This window comes from Pogona vitticeps, chromosome 2, assembly GCF_051106095.1.
Source record: "Pogona vitticeps strain Pit_001003342236 chromosome 2, PviZW2.1, whole genome shotgun sequence".
Taxonomy (NCBI): domain Eukaryota; kingdom Metazoa; phylum Chordata; class Lepidosauria; order Squamata; family Agamidae; genus Pogona; species Pogona vitticeps.
In genome coordinates, this window is record NC_135784.1 from 198,951,881 (window position 1) to 198,968,080 (window position 16,200).

At 43.0% G+C, this 16,200-nt stretch overlaps 1 protein-coding gene across 3 annotated transcripts; it reads left to right on the forward strand.

Annotated features, from left to right (window-relative positions):
- The first annotated feature begins 2,873 nt into the window (after positions 1-2,873).
- Positions 2,874-12,851, forward strand: ZBTB5 (zinc finger and BTB domain containing 5). Of its 3 annotated transcripts, none has more exons than XM_020791348.3 (2): positions 2,874-3,105; positions 9,734-12,851. In XM_020791348.3, exon 2 carries the CDS (start codon positions 9,738-9,740, stop codon positions 11,763-11,765), a length of 2,028 nt encoding a protein of 675 aa, XP_020647007.2. In that variant the 5' UTR covers positions 2,874-3,105; positions 9,734-9,737; the 3' UTR covers positions 11,766-12,851. The 3 variants fall into 3 exon arrangements, with proteins under 3 accessions (XP_020647007.2, XP_020647006.2, XP_020647005.2); XM_020791347.3 differs by having other exon boundaries at positions 2,972-3,109; XM_020791346.3 differs by lacking the exon at positions 2,874-3,105 and adding an exon at positions 3,504-3,647.
- Positions 12,852-16,200: the final 3,349 nt, after the last annotated feature.

A 16,200-nucleotide genomic window follows, 5' to 3' on the forward strand; every position in this document is an offset into this window, starting at 1 on the left:
TGTGATAAGGGGACAGAGATGATCTGTCACTGTGATTGATGGGTGTCATTAGCTAGTCTTTTGTGTGCAGTGATCCCCGGTCCTTGTGGCTGGGTAGAGTTTGTTGACCTTTTTGCAGACTATATTTTTCAGTGCTGGGAGCCAGGATTTTTAAGTTTTAGACTTTCTTCTTTTTTGCTGAAGCTGTGCTGATGTTGTGGATTTCAATGGCTTCCCTGTGGAGTCTAAAATAATGATTGATGGTGTTGTCCAGTACTTCTGTGTTTTGAAATAGGACTTCATGTCCAGCATTTTTCAGGGAATGTTCAGCTATTCCCGACTTTTCCAGTTGTTTTAGTCTGCAGTGTCTTTCATGTTCTTTGATTCTGGTGTGGATGCTGCGTTTTGTGGTCCCAATATATACCTGGCCACAACTGCAAGGTATCTGGTATACTCCTGCAGTAGTGAAGGGGGAAAATTACCCAATCTCCTGAAAAGGACATAAAGCTGATCCCACAGCTACAAATACTCAACTATCCCATACACTACAGCAGTTCTAACCCTTGTCCTCTGAAGATGCCGGTCACAGAGACTGGTGAAATATTAGAAAAACCTCCGAACCACAGCCAAACAGCCCAAAAAACCTACAGCAACCATCGGATCCTGGCTGTGAAAGCCTTCGAGAAATAAGAACAGATTGGTGGAGGGGAAACTCTGGGCTCATTTGCATTGACTTGCATGTTGTGTAATCAGTGGGAAATAATGTAAATCTGCCTGTCTCAATCCCAGAACATTTCCCACATTATTTGTCAAAGTAGACTCTCACCCCCAGCTATCACTATTCCATCCAGGCACACCTTCTTCATACATCCACCAGTACTGAAGCAGGATTGGACCACTGACGTCGTTCTCAACCACTTTTTTCTTTCTCTCCTCCCTCTGCATTCTTTATTCTTTGTGTGCTGTGTAATAAATTTTAGATTGTAAGCCTGAGGGCAAGGCCTGTCATGAGTCACTTTTTACATTTTTTGGTAAGGTGCTCTGGGAACCTTTTTGTCTGAAGGGGAGGTGCCATAAAGGCACACCCAATAAACAAATACTTAATCGTTATTTGCATTTGTATAATACTATAACTGGCTCATCCAAATTTTGTTTGCACTTTGTATGCTGTGGGTTTTTGGTTTTGCTGTTGCCGTTTTTGAAGAAAAGACAGCCTCCGTTCAGGACAGATCAATGTATTTCTTTTGCACAATGCTAGTGACTACTATGCAAAAGCCTTTGACTGTGTGGACCACAGCAAAGTATGGCAAGTCCTAAAAGAAATGGGCGTGCCTGACCACCTTATCCATCTCCTGAGAAACCTATATGTGGGACAGGAAGCAACAGTTAGAACTGGATGTGGAGCAACTGATTGGTTCAAAATTGGGAAAGGAGTACGACAAGGCTGTATATTGTCACCCTGCTTATTTAACTTATATGCAGAATACATCATGCGGAAGGCTGGACTGGAGGAATCCCAAACTGGAATTAAGATTGCAGGAAGAAATATCAACAACCTCCGATATGCAGATGATACCACTCTGATGGCGGAAAGTGAGGAGGAACTAAAGAACCTTGTAATGAGGGTGAAAGACGAGAGTGCAAAAAACGGTCTGAAACTCAACATCAAAAAAACTAAGATCATGGCCACTGGCCCCATCACCTCCTGGGAAATAGAAGGGGAAGATATGGAGGCAGTGACAGATTTTACTTTCTTGGGCTCCATGATCACTGCAGATGGAGACAGCAGCCCCGAAATTAAAAGACGCCTGCTTCTTGGGAGGAAAGCAATGACAAACCTTGACAGCATCTTAAAAAGCAGAGACATCACCTTGCCAACAAAAGTCCGAATAGTCAAAGCTATGGTTTTTCCTGTAGTGTTGTATGGAAGTGAGAGCTGGACCATAAAGAAAGCTGACCGCCGAAGAATTGATGCCTTTGAATTGTGGTGCTGGAGGAGGCTCTTCAGAGTTCCCTGGACTCTAAAGAGAACAAACCTATCAATTCTAAAGGAAATCAACCCCGAGTGCTCATTGGAAGGACAGATCCTGAAGCTGAGGCTCCAGTACTTTGGCCATCTCATGAGAAGAGAAGACTCATTGGAAAAGACTTTGATGTTGGGAAAGTGTGAAGGCAAGAGGAGAAGGGGACGACCGAGGATGAGATGGTTGGACAGTGTCATCGAAGCAACCAACATGAATTTGACACAACTCCGGGAGGCGGTGGAAGACAGGAGGGCCTGGCGTGCTCTGGTCCATGGGGCCACGAAGAGTCGGACACGACTAAACGACTGAACAAACAAAGTGTCTACTACAGCATGTGTTGGTGGGCTACAGCATGGGGTACTTTAAAAGGGATTAGGCAGAGCAATGGATGGGAGTAATAGTGGCCCATTGTCATGAGGGATGGGGTGTCTATATGCGCCTTCCACTGCTGGAGGCAGTATCCCTCAGGATGACAGTTGCTAAGGAGGGTGCAAGCAGGAGAGAGCTGCTGTTGTGCTCATGTCCCGTCTGTGGGTTTCCCCATCTGGGCATCTGACTGGCTACAGTGCACATAATGGACTAATAGGCTTTGGGTCTTTCTGATGGTTATTTTCCCCTGACGAAATGAACCAGCAGGGGGACCATTCATGAAACAACCTGTCCCGGCTCTCCTCTCCAGCGATAGAACCACACTCTTTCACCAATTGTGTTGGTGTGTGTGCGAGCCGCTTCCCTCCTGATCCTCCACTCCCATCTAGCCGCCCCTCCCCCCTCGGTACGCTACCAATGAGGCTTCACTAGCGACCTCATTGGCCAAAGGCCGATCGGGGGGGGGTGTCTCTGGAGTAGTCGGGATCGCTGAATCTCCAGCGAGTTCGGTGGGCTCCTCGTTCGCCCGACGTCACTTCCGGCTGGCGCTTACTGAAGGGAAAGCGGGGCTGAAAGGTTTGGCGAAGGCGGGGACTTTGGGCCACGGGCGAGCACGCCCCTCAAGGAGCGGCAGGAAGGACGAACGGGCGCAGAGAACAACGAGTGGCCCCTCCCCTCCCGGAGATACCGGAGCTCGGGACGGGAGGGGGCTCTCTTCACCGCTTCGAGCCGCGTAGGTGAGGCCTCAGGGACCGCCCTGTGATTGGGCGATGACCGGCGGGGTGTCTGCGGGGGGGGAGCGCGCGAGGGAAGGGCGAGGCGGGCGGGCGAGCACGGGCGCGCTGCGTTGTGATTGGCTGCGGGGCGCGCGACAGGGGCGGTGGGAAGCGAGGCAATGTGCGTTGCGGTTGGCTAGTGGTGGGGCGCCCTGCGAGAAGGCGAGCGGCCGCTCCGCGTTGGGTCGAGTGGAGGCGCGCGCCTGCGAGGTAGCGGACGCGCGCCGTCGCTGGGCGATAGGCCAAGGAGTCGTCTGGCAGGCGGATTCTTCTGAGTGCGGCCTGGGCGTCCATAGCCTCTGTCTCTGTGTGTGCCTATAGAGGGAGGGGAGGCTCGTTGAGTGCTGGTGCGCATGCTCCATGGTGGTCCGAGGGGCGGTAGGCTTCCGTGACAAGACGTTGACGAGGCTGTCTGCGGAGGGGGAGCGCGAGGGTGCCGCCGCCACGCCCCCTTTTCTCTCCCTCTTTTGGGCTCCCGGCGTGGGCGGGGCATGGACTGGTGAGTGGCCGCCTGAGGCGGGGCATCTCCTGGCCCCACTGTGTTTGTGTGTGGAGGGCGGGGGGAACCCTGTGAAAGGTGTGTGCACGGGGACGGTTGGCAGTCGAGAGGCCAGGATAGAGGCCTTCATTGTGTGGCTCATGGCCTCCTCCTTGAAGGGGAGGGAGCTCCAAAAGGAGCTGTTAAGCTCATTCTTCCCTTCGCTCCTTTTGGGTAAAGGGGAAGGTCCTTGCGCCTTTGCTAAGGATTTTCAAAGAGCAATATTTTACTGACCTCAGGGTGCGTTTATGAGAGAACCCAGATTTGAGTGGGTGTGCCAGAAAGAGAGAGAGAGAGAGAGAGTTGCAGTCCAGCAGTATTGGAAGGGCTGCACTTTGCCAAAGGTGCTGATCCATCTTCAGTAGGGTGATAGAAAGGCAGCATAGAAACAACAGGGGTAGATAATGTGTCTGTCATGTTCATTGCATGATACCCTTTGGTTGGATCTCTTTCAATGAGTTTTCTGCAAATATTCTTGGAATGACTTAAATTAGAACCAGAAATGATAGCAAGCAGTGGCTTTATGAGAGTGCATGAGGCAGCCACATTGAAAGTTGTATATTTGTTCTCCAAATAATCATGTGGGGTTGGAAAAGAAAGAACCTTTACATACCTAAATTAGATTGTAGAGGTCTAAATGGTAAATAAAATAATCACATAATAATTGAAACACTTTTGTTAGAACCATATATGCTGCCTCTTCCTCTTGAGGGAAAGGGTGCCATTACAGTAACAAAAATAAAAACTAGGGTGGCTTATACCAATTTTGAACAATGTAAATTAGCTAGTAGCTGTGTTAGTCTGTTGCAACATGAGAGAAACCAAATGTCTTGTAGCACATTTGAGGCTAACTCATTTTATTGATTTCATATATTTATATGCTGCTAACTCAGTGCAAAACATTAAGCAGTTTACAACACTATATTTATTTATTTTATTTATTTATTTATAGAAGAGATGCTTGGACACACAAGCTTGTGAAAAAATTAAAACCTAGTTAACCTCAAAGGTGCTATTAAACTTCTGGTTTCAGTTTTGAACAAGTAAAGTTCAGCTTCATATGGAAATAATGCAACTGATCTTTCTAACTTGCAACTATTGATTTACAACATACCATAGTTGCAATTTGCAGAATTTAAGAGTCACTATTTCAGAATGTCTTTGGCAATTCTGTGGTTATTAGAAATACTTGGATGATAAAGCAAGATCCTTAAACTACAGTATACATGTCCTTGGAAGAAGTGTAACGGAGTATTCCTCCTTGAACACTAGAGGTGACTTAAAGGACTAGATTGTTCATTGTGCCACTGGGTTCTCCTGAAGCAGAAATATCTAAGTCAAATAGATGGGAAAGTCAGATCTATTATGTACAGATAACTTATTTATGTTTCTCATTTAATAAAAAGTAATTTCATACAAATCTAACTACTCAATCTCAATTAGACATTATAATTGTAAAAATAAAGGAATTGTTACTTGCATATTAAATACTTAGCAATGCTATGCACTACTGTGATACTACACAAATACAGCCAGATGTCAACATAAAATGTCAACAGAAGATACTGTCAGCTTAGTGTTAAATTCTGATATACCGCTGGAAACGTGAACTAGCTCAGTAGTTGGGCTTTACAGAAGTGATTCTTGGAGGTATTTGACCTCCATTAGAAATGGAATGAAATAGGTTCTTTTTATCTAAAGCAGCAGGCCCCTTATGAAGATCCAAGGATCTTCTTTGATCCATTCACTACGTCTTACTATATGGCCACTCGGTTTCTGCTTAATAATGGAGGAGCATGTCTTAGTTTGATGGGTAATCTTGAATTTCCATATTATTTCAAAACTCTCATTGTAAAGTAAGGTAATAATTTTCCAGCTTTGGTCCATAATACATAAATACATAAATTAGGGGAAGGATTTCTATGATATTTCACATTTTCTCTGCAACCTACATTTGAACCCATAAGCAAGTTCAAACATGTTTATGAGTAATTTGGCCTTTATCGCCGGATTACTCATAAACATGTTCAAACCCACTCATAAGCTCAAACATAGGTTGCAGGGGGGAAATGACATGTCATAGAAATCCTCCCCCTAATTACAATAAATATATACTGAGTTGGAAGGAAAACTCTGTTATATGTGAAATGAATATTGCTAATTTATTTAGTGTTTTGTTTGTTTCTGGGGTGTTGTTGAATGTCTTTTAGTGTTACGTTTAATTCCACGACAAAGCTTTAATAACAAAACAATCCATGAAAGTCAATTACTCTGCAGTTTTTCCCATCTGTTGGGCTGTCCTTTGCTTTTGACACAACCAGGCGAGGGTGTGTGTTTACAAAATCACAAAAGTGAACAAGATTCTGCTGTTTATTTATTTATATATTTTACAACCAAAATAGCAGCATAAATCTAGTGCAAGGTGTTAGAGCTAAAAAAATGACATTGACCAGAGTCCTCTTGCATTACTAGGCAGATAATATTTTGGAAACAAATCACCCCAGGTTAAGAAATCATCCTAGGCATTGTCAGTTGCACTCTGAGTCATTCAACTTATTATGCAACTGATAATGTCTACAGTTGTTTCTTAACTTATGGCAATTATGTCTTTTCTTCTATCCCAGCATAACTAGGTGAGAGGATTTTGGCCAGCATCAGGGCTGCAGTTGTGTATACACACATGGGAGCAAATCCTATTGAACTTGATATTTTGCATAGACATGAATAGGATTGTGCTGCAAATGGCTATTTTGATCATGCAAGTAGCCCAGTATGAGTTACCTTGTACACCTTTGTTGATCACAGTGTATATTGCTGCATCAGCCTTCCTGAAAATAGAGTCTTTGGTCAAGCATATCAGTGAAGCTTTTGGCAGTGTATTGGACAAAGAGCCAAAGCTGAGTAATCCTATAGGAAAATCCATAAACAAAGAAACCATTTTATCCAAAGCCTGGCCAAGCTTGAGGTGGAAAGAAGGAAGAAGTGCTGGTTTTGTCCCTGCAAATCAAATCTTTTAAATCTTATAATTTCCCTCCTATTTGGTTGCAACATAAGGGCAGTTATATATGCCACCTCCAGAGCTATCATATTTTTTCCAGATTGTGGAATGTGTGTTGGGGAAATGAAAAGGCTTTGGGATTTGAGGGACCTCCTGCTCCTCTCACATGAGACCCTTGGAACACTTCTTCATTCATAAAAAAGCCATGAAAGGGTTTTGACTGAGAAGGGGCTTGCAAGATTTGATGTCCTCTAAAGTTAAATGGCTTTCTTCCATGGATGCAGGATTGCAGCCTAAGCCAGTTTTTTTAGAATGACAATAATAAGTTCTAAATGACAAAATATAGCAGTGTCTAAATGACAAGGAATACACATATTCTTTGAAATTGCACCTTAATTACTAATTATGATTTTAAATAGAACAACTTACTCATGCTTAACTGTTGTTGTTTAGTCATTAAGTCATGTCCGACTCTTCGTGACCCCATGGACCAGAGCATGCCAGGTCCTCCTGTCTTCCACTGCCTCCTGGAGCTTGGTCAAAGGAATCTACTACTGCTACATAAACAGCATCCTTTCCAATTGATAATGTTGCCATACAGATGCATATCCATTGCATTCATTCATTCATTCATTCAATTTTTATCCCATTAGTGTCACAGCACTACTCTGGGCGGGTTACAACTTGTAAAATAGAAAACAAAAATAAAAATAATAAAACCGATAACAATAAGCCTAAAAAAACCAGATGGCACTGACTAATCTCAGAGCAGATGGAGAAAAAGAGGGGAGGGGAGAGGAAAAAAATGAGGGGGAAGGTGGTCTGTTGAGGTCAGTGTGGAAAGCCTTCTGAAAAGCAGTGTCTTTAATTGCTTCCTGAAAGTCCACGGAGAGGAGGCTAGGCGGAGCTTCTCCAGAAGCTGGCTCCATAAAGTTGGTTCCACAGCAAAGAAGGCCCTACCTCTTGTAGAGGATTTATGGGCCTCCCTCAGGGTGGCCACCCAGAGGGGCCTCGATTGAGTTATCTGTAGATCTATTTTTGATCTAGCAAATGCATGTTTGTATATTACTAAAATATAAAAACATGGTACTATTCACAAATAAGACTTGGTGAACATATGCTGTGTAAGAACCAACTTAAAATGACTGATATGAAGGAAATAAACCAAGAGGGTACCATATTCAATGTTAATTTTAAATTATTTTTCTTGATAAAGTATCTGTAGAATAGACAGAACAATAGAAGTCATTAGGAAAAGGCAAAAAAACACTCTAATTGAGACATCTGTGAAGAGTGATCCTTCTGGGCTTCTGACTGGTTTGTCAGAGGAAAGACAAACCAAGAGTTTTTAGTTGGGAGATAACACTAAAGTTTAATGCTAAAACAAACCAGGGATGGAGAGTTGTTTATCTTCTCCTGCTAATAGCAGGACCCTGTGGGGCTGATTAAGTAATGTGCCTCAGTATACTGACTTGATTAGGGTTAGCAAGAGAGGTTTTTTAAAAAATCTGATTTCTCATGTTATGCTTTTCAACCTGTTTGTAAATGACCTGAAGACAGGGATAAGCAGTGAGGTAGCCAAGTTTGCAGATGACATGAAACTTTTCTGGGTGGTGAAGACCAGAAGGGATTGTGAAGAGCTCCAGAAGGATCTCTCCAAACTGGGACAAAATAGCAAATGCTTTTCAGTATAAGAAAATGTAAAATAATGCACATCGGGGCAAAAAATATATATCAAAATGTAGGTAATCAGCTGATGGGTTCTGAGTTGTCCGTGGTGGATCAGGAAAGAGATCTTGGTGTGCTATTGGATAGCTCGATGAAAGTGTCAACCCATTGTGCCCCGGCAGTGACGAAGGCCAATTCCATGCTAGGCACCATTAAAAAGGGTTTTGAAAATAAAATAGTCAACATTATAATGCCATGGTAGAAAACGCTGGTAAGGCTGCACGTGGAGTATTGCATACAGTTCTGGTCACTCCACTTCAAAAAAGACATAGTGGAACTGAAAAAGGTGCAGAAGATAACTGCTGCGTCACCTCCCTTATGAGGAAAGGCTACAATGTTTGGGGTTTTTTGGGGAAAGAAAAGGTGCCCGAGGGAGGACATGATTAAGATGTATAAAATTATGCAGGAGATGAATAAAGTGGATAGAGGGAAGCTCTCTTCCTTTTCATGCAATACCAGAACCAGGGGACATCCACTCAAATTGAGTGTTGTGAGAGTGAGAACAAAAAAAATAATAATACCCAGTGTGTTGTTAGTCTGTGGAACTCCTTGCCACAGGATGTGGTGATGGCATCTGGCCTAGATGCCTTTAAAAGGGGCTTGGATAGATTTCTGGAGGAAATGTCCATTGCAGGTTACAAGCCATGATGGGGATGTATAATCTCCAGGCTTAAAATGAAGGTACCTCAAAATGCCAGATGCAGGGGTGTGTGTTGATATTTCTGTTATTTTATTGGTAAATATATAAGATGTGACATTTTCCTTATCCTCTTTAAACTTTGCCCAAAGATTTGGCTGTCGTTTCTTAGGTCCTGCTTTGATGTGGTTTTAGTCTATGTGAATGTGTATGTTCTTTTTTTCTCATGCTAGTTTATCTGACTTGTGTCAGTTATACACAGAGTAAGTTTTAGTTCACAAATAACTGCACAAAACAATTAAAGCAGATGTTAATAGCAGAAAAACTCAGGCCTCTCTGTCCACAGTTAGAATTAATTCTTTCTGAAAGGACCACTGTTTCCAAATATTAATGCAGCTTTGTTGAAAAAACTTAAAAATGGTTTGAAGTATGGCAGGATTAAGAGGGGCTACAGTATCTCCACATTCTAGTGTGGCCACAATAACTGCAAGATCATGCACATTTCACGTGCTTAGGTCTCAAGCCTATGTAAGCACTGCATTCGTGTTTTTACAGACTCAGATAGGAAACCACGTTGTGGTCTTCCCATATTCTACTACTCTTTGTTGACATGGTATGATTTTAAAAAGGTTTAGAAATGTTTGATCCTTGGTTGTTTTTACATTGCATTTTCTCTGTTTCTAGGATCATGGATTTTCCAGGGCACTTTGAGCAAATTTTCCAGCAGTTGAACTATCAACGACTTCATGGCCAACTCTGTGACTGCATCATTGTGGTGGGGAATAGGCACTTCAAAGCACACCGTTCAGTCTTGGCGGCATGCAGCACGCACTTCCGAGCCCTTTTCACAGTAGCAGAAGGGGATCAGACCATGAACATGATTCAGTTGGACAGTGAGGTTGTTACAGCGGAAGCTTTTGCAGCTCTCATTGACATGATGTACACTTCCACACTCATGCTCGGAGAGAGCAATGTTATGGATGTCTTACTTGCAGCTTCTCACCTCCATTTGAACTCTGTGGTTAAAGCATGCAAACACTATCTTACTACAAGGACTCTGCCAATGTCTCCTCCCAGCGATCGAGTTCAAGAGCAGAATGCACGCATGCAACGGTCCTTCATGTTACAGCAGCTTGGGTTAAGTATAGTGAGCTCTGCATTAAATTCCACCCAAAACACAGAAGAACAGACTAATTCTATGAGCACATCAATCAGAAGTAACATTGAACAAAGGAGTGCTTTTCCAATACGCCGTCTCCATAAACGCAAGCAGACTTCTGAAGAAAGGGCTAGACAGCGTGTTAGGCCTACCATAGATGATTCTATTATGTCTGACGTTACCGCAGAGGGTGCACAGACTGTCGTTCATTCACGAGATGAATTTTTTTCACCAGATTCTCTTAAAATTGTGGACAATTCTAAGCCTGATGGGGTGGTGGACAACCAAGAAGACAGTACTCTCATGTTTGATCAGTCCTTCAGTGCCCAAGAAGATGCTCAAGTGCCCAGCCAGTCTGACAGTAGTGGCGCAAATATTTCCCAGATTTCTGTGGCATCCCATGCAACTCAAGTTGAAACAAGCTTTGATCCAGAAACTGGTTCCCAGAAAGGCAGCTTTCCATGTGAGAATTCAGAGGTTGGACTAAATGAGAAAGAACATATGAGGGTCATTGTGAAATCGGAGCCTCTCAGTTCCCCAGAGCCCCAGGATGAAGTGAGCGACGTGACTTCCCAAGCTGAGGGAAGTGAGTCGGTGGAGGTCGAAGGGGGAGGAGTCACTGCTGAAAAAATAGAACTGAGTCCTGAGAGCAGCGACCGCAGCTTCTCTGACCCACAGTCAAGCACTGACAGGGTGGGGGACATTCACATCATGGAGGTACCGAATAACCTGGAGCATAAATCCACGTTTAGTATTTCAAATTTTCTGAACAAGAGCAGAGCCAGTAGTTTTGGTGCTGGCCAGAACAGCGAGGACAACATTCCAAATACAACCAGTGATTGCAGAATGGATAATGATGCTTCTTATTTAATTAGCCCAGAATCTGGGCCTGCTAATGGTCATTCCTCGGCTACTGTATCACATGTCGAAAATCCATTCAACGAGAGCGCAGACTCTCATTTTGTCAGGCCTATGCAAGATGTAATGGGTCTTCCTTGCGTACAGACGTCTGGCTACCGGGCTTCTGAACAGTTTGGGATGGATTTCCCAAGATCTGGCTTAGGGTTGCATTCTTTGTCAAGGGCAGTCATGAACTCAAGAGGCGGTGCCAACAGCTTTCCTGGATATCGGCGCATAGCTCCCAAAATGCCTGTCGTGACCTCTGTTCGGAGCTCTCAAATACCAGACAGTGCTCCTAATTCTCAGCTGCTAATGAATGGGGGCACTGCCTCTTTTGAAAATGGGCATTCGTCCCAGACTGGCCCACCCCAACTAACCAGAGCATCTGCTGATGTCCTTTCAAAATGTAAGAAAGCCTTATCTGAACATAATGTTCTTGTTGTAGAAGGTGCTCGCAAGTACGCCTGCAAAATTTGCTGCAAGACTTTTTTGACCTTAACAGACTGCAAGAAGCACATCCGTGTGCATACGGGGGAGAAGCCATATGCCTGTTTGAAATGTGGCAAGAGGTTTAGTCAGTCAAGTCATTTGTATAAACATTCCAAAACGACTTGTCTACGCTGGCAGAGCAGCAATCTACCCAGCACTTTGCTGTAACTCTTCCCTGGGCCCATGATACCAATAGTTTTTTTTAATAATGCATGGAACACATGAGGTGAACAGTTACTGTGTGATTATGCCACACACAAACAAAAAGGCTTCTTTTTAATACCTGTACCTTACCTACCTCACAGGGGTGTTGTGAGGCTTAAATAACTTTTTAAAAGTGGTTTGGAATTCCCCAGTTCTTTTATGAAGGTAGTACTAAGGCTGCAGCCCAAGAGATACTTGAGAATGAGCCCTATTGAATTCTGTGGGATTTGTTTCCTGGTAATCATGTGTGGAGTTGGGCTGTGTGTAACATACATGGATATGATCCTCAGTTATCTTTAGTTCTTTCTGAGTAGGAGGAGGGCTGAAAGGAAAAAAAAAGCTAATTATGTGGCTAATCCATAATTATCTAGCACATTTCAAGAATGAGGAGTTGAAGTATAAACTTTTTAATGATTTTTTTAAAAAAGATGTGAAAGCTTTTATTGTAATATAGGTTGCCATATGGAGTATGTGAACAACGTAACTAAGAGCTCTTTATTGTGAAAGACTGAATATCTTGAAAATGAAACCACCTTTGCACCTCAAAGTGCTTTTCAAGTGTGTTATAGATTAACATAGTTTTAGGGATTCTGAATGTATTTTGGTTGTTTTGCAGTAACATACACTGTGTAACGAAGGTGCTTACCTTGAGTCCAATGCAAGTAACTTTTAGACTGTGTGATATATGTAGGTGTGTATATATACTTTTGAATACAGCAACCGCTCCTAGATGTTTCATAGTTTTCTTTTTGTAAAATCTTGTACTGAAAAGTGAAGTGTGTTCATGTGTTATGCTTGGTAGTGTTTTTAATCAATTTGTATTTTACGTGTTAAAACTTAACCTTAAGTCTTAAATGATTTTGTCTACTGTTGTTCTTTATAGTTTGTTTGCTTTCACAGTTGAAGGCAGCCTTATTACTGTTTCCCAACATCATCTGAATTTATTGTCAGTAACATTATTTTGAGATTATTCTTTTGTGGCTTTAAATGTGTATTTTAACATTTCTAGGTACTGATGTATTAAAGTATAGACCTCAATTCTTATACACATTTAGGCTTGGTTTTATATATATAGTTTTATACAAGTCTGTGTGTCTTCCCCACTTTGGAAATGACTATTTGAATAACTTTCTGTGTGTAGCCTTAATATTTCAACTGAAGCAGTGATTTTTAAGATTTTCCCTCTTTAGTATCCCTGCCCTTAATGCTGTTTATCATTAAAAAAATAAGGCCAAGTGTTCTGAAGCAGAATATACAGTCTTGAGAATGTTTCAGTGCTTACAGTTATTAATATTGTGGTCTTGCATGGGTCTGCTGTGCACAATCAAGACTAAAAGGAACATAACAGACTATTTTGTGTGATGCTTAGCATACAGTTGGGTGTCTATTTGGCTTCCACTGCTTTTATCTGTAGCTGTACTTCTGTAGGGGAGTTACTGAGCTATTAACATTCTAAGATGGTGGTCATTTTAGTATACCTGGTTTGAAGTTAGGCAAGACATGGTGTATAGGGCTTTAGAAAAGACTGTTATAGGGCCGGATCCATGGGGTCATAGAGAATCGGACACGACTAAACAACAACAAAAAGGAGAGGAAGTAGGAAAAATTGAGTTCTAAGTTGAGAAGGAACTTTGGTAGTTGCCCCCCACCCCAAAAAGATAGGCCAAGCAGAGAGAAGGAACACATGCACACACACATACGAGGAGGTGCTGATAAATATTGAGCCTTTCCCAGAAAAAAATGAGCTAGGAAGCTGTAACTGCCACACTATTCTACATATTCCCCCAGGACACCTGTCCTGCAGCTTCTTAAGTCCCTGCAAATAAAATTCTTCCGACTGCTGGTGTAACCGCTCATTTGCAGCATTAGTTGGCTCCAGAACACACCCAGCTTGTTGTCCCTTTAGGTCAGGCTTGTCCAACCTGTGGCCTGAGGGCAGCATGCGGCCCAGATCGGCTCATAATGCGGCCCAGTGCAATTTTTTATTTTTAAAGAAATTCCAAAGTTTCAAGTTACACTACTGGCACATGTGGCCGGAATGCGGCTGGGGCACGTCACAACGGTGGGGGGGAGAGAGGGAAGGAAGGAAGGAGCAGGAGGGGAGGGGAGAGGGGGGTTGCGTGACTGCATTGCGCCATCCGTGTCAATAGGTGGACCCCCTCCTGGCCCCATAAAGCCGCCAGTCGAAGCTGGCAGCCTTTGCTGTCTGAGATCGCAGCTGCCGGTAAGCGTGTTTGGAGCGGGGTTGCAGAGGATGGCTAGGGCTGCCCCCCTATGTGGCCCAACCAAATTTATGTGCAGCCCAAACCAAATTTTCATCTTCTAATGTGGCCCAGGGAAGGTGAAAGGTTGGACACCCCTGCTTTAGGTGTTTTTTTGAGTTTGGGGAAACAGATAATAGAAGGAGCCAGGTCAGGAGAATAGAGTGGATGGGGCATCACTTGAAAGCCTAAGGAGGTCACTTTTGTCATTGTTTCACCTGCAGTGTGTGATGAGGCGTTGTCATGCAACAGGATGACACCTTTGGAGAGTTTTCCTTGACGTTTTCCCTTGATGTTTTGCCTCAATTTCGTCAATAAAGCACAGTATTATTTTGCATTGATGGTCGAATCCTGTTGGAGGTAGTCCACCAGCAGAACTCCCTTCTTATCCCAAAAAACTGTTGCCATTTGCTTATGCACCGACCTTTGCACTCGGAACGTCTTTGGCCTGGGGGAACCACTGTGCCTCCATTCCTTAGACTGTTCCTTCGTCTCAGGATCATAACAGTAGATCCATGTCTCGTTACCGGTTACCAGTTTGCCCAGGAAATCTGACTCATTTCTTGCAAAGTGTTCCAAAACAGCCACCAATGACTCCACACGTTTCTTCTTTTATTCGGTTGTCAAAAGTTTGGGGATCCACTTTGCTGCCAGCTTTCTCATTTCCAAGTTGTTGTGGATAATGGCACCAACTCACTCATGTGATATTCTCATATATAACAATACTTTTGGCTGAGATTCGACGGTTCTCCATGATCATGTCATGGATGGCTTTCACATTTGCAGACAGAAACAGGCCTTCCACTGGGTTTCACTTTCAACACCGAAATGGCCACTTTTAAAATTGACAACCCAACATTTAATTGTTGCATATGAAGGTCACCCATAGTTTGTGACATTTCATCATGGATCTGCTTTACACCTTTCCCTTGAAGAAACGAACTTGATTATGGTCTTTTGCTCTTCCACATTGAACTTTTCTGGAGGTGCTGCCATGTTCACTTTGGAGCTGAACATGAAAGATAAGTTAAAATCATCGGTAGTTGATTTTGGCACCACTGAATACAAACAAATTGGCCAATACACCCTGCAATTTATAGCTTCCTAGCTCAATTTTTTTTTCTGGGAAAGGTTCAATACAAAAGCTGACCCAGTAAAGAAGATTTTGCAATATGCAGGATGTTTATGCAATCCTTATCTCCTTAACTGACAGATCACAGAATGGGCCAAGTCATTAAAATTATAGATCTGACACCTTCTAGAATTACTACGGTACAAAAAGTGATCCCAAGGCATGAATGCCACTTCCATCAAATCTTGGCAATTAAAAAAAATAATGAAACCATGTTGATCCAAAGAAATAAAAATCTTAGTGGAGCAATACCTTTATTATGATCACTTCAATGGGCAAAACAGACAAGCTTTCAATTTCTCTAGAATTCTTCATTGTTCCAACCCCTGGGTAACCCAGGTGTTCTTTAACTGCAACTTCCAGAAACCCTGGCCAGCACAGCTGATGGTGAAGGCTTCTGGGAATTGCAGTCTAAGAACACCTTGGTTACCCAGTGTGGGGGACCACTATTTTAGATGTTTGAAACTATGAGGAAAGGAGAAGGCAACATGAATACTCTAAATACTTGGGTGGTTGTTTGGTTAGGCCTAATTTGAAAGGGAGTTGATGAGTCTGAGAGCCATGCAAGTTACATGTTCCTGTTGTCTTTGTGTTTTCAGGTAAGGGGAAGCTATATCCTGTCTCCTCATTTCCAGGAGGGGAGTATGTTGCAGAAGTCGTCACTCTTTCAACTTATCTTTGCAGCCACTGATTTCTGTGATTGGTTGGCAGGGTTTTGTTTCTTGTTCTTCATTCCATGTAAAAATGATGTGCCATCATGTGCTGTCTGGAAGTGGGGTGTCTGTGGAGAATCCTGCCTATGTAAAGGGGACCCTTTCAATTACATTGCATCATTTTTATTCAGATTGTATGAAAAAGCACAAGGGAAGAAGGTGAAAGCTGCAGTACCCAGAACACTTCCTCCAAAAGGCATGTTCTTGAGGCCCCATAGCTTTGAATAGGATTCAGTTATGGTATCTATTATTGGTAATTGTGGCAACCCATAGTTTTCAGTGGTATTCTGGTA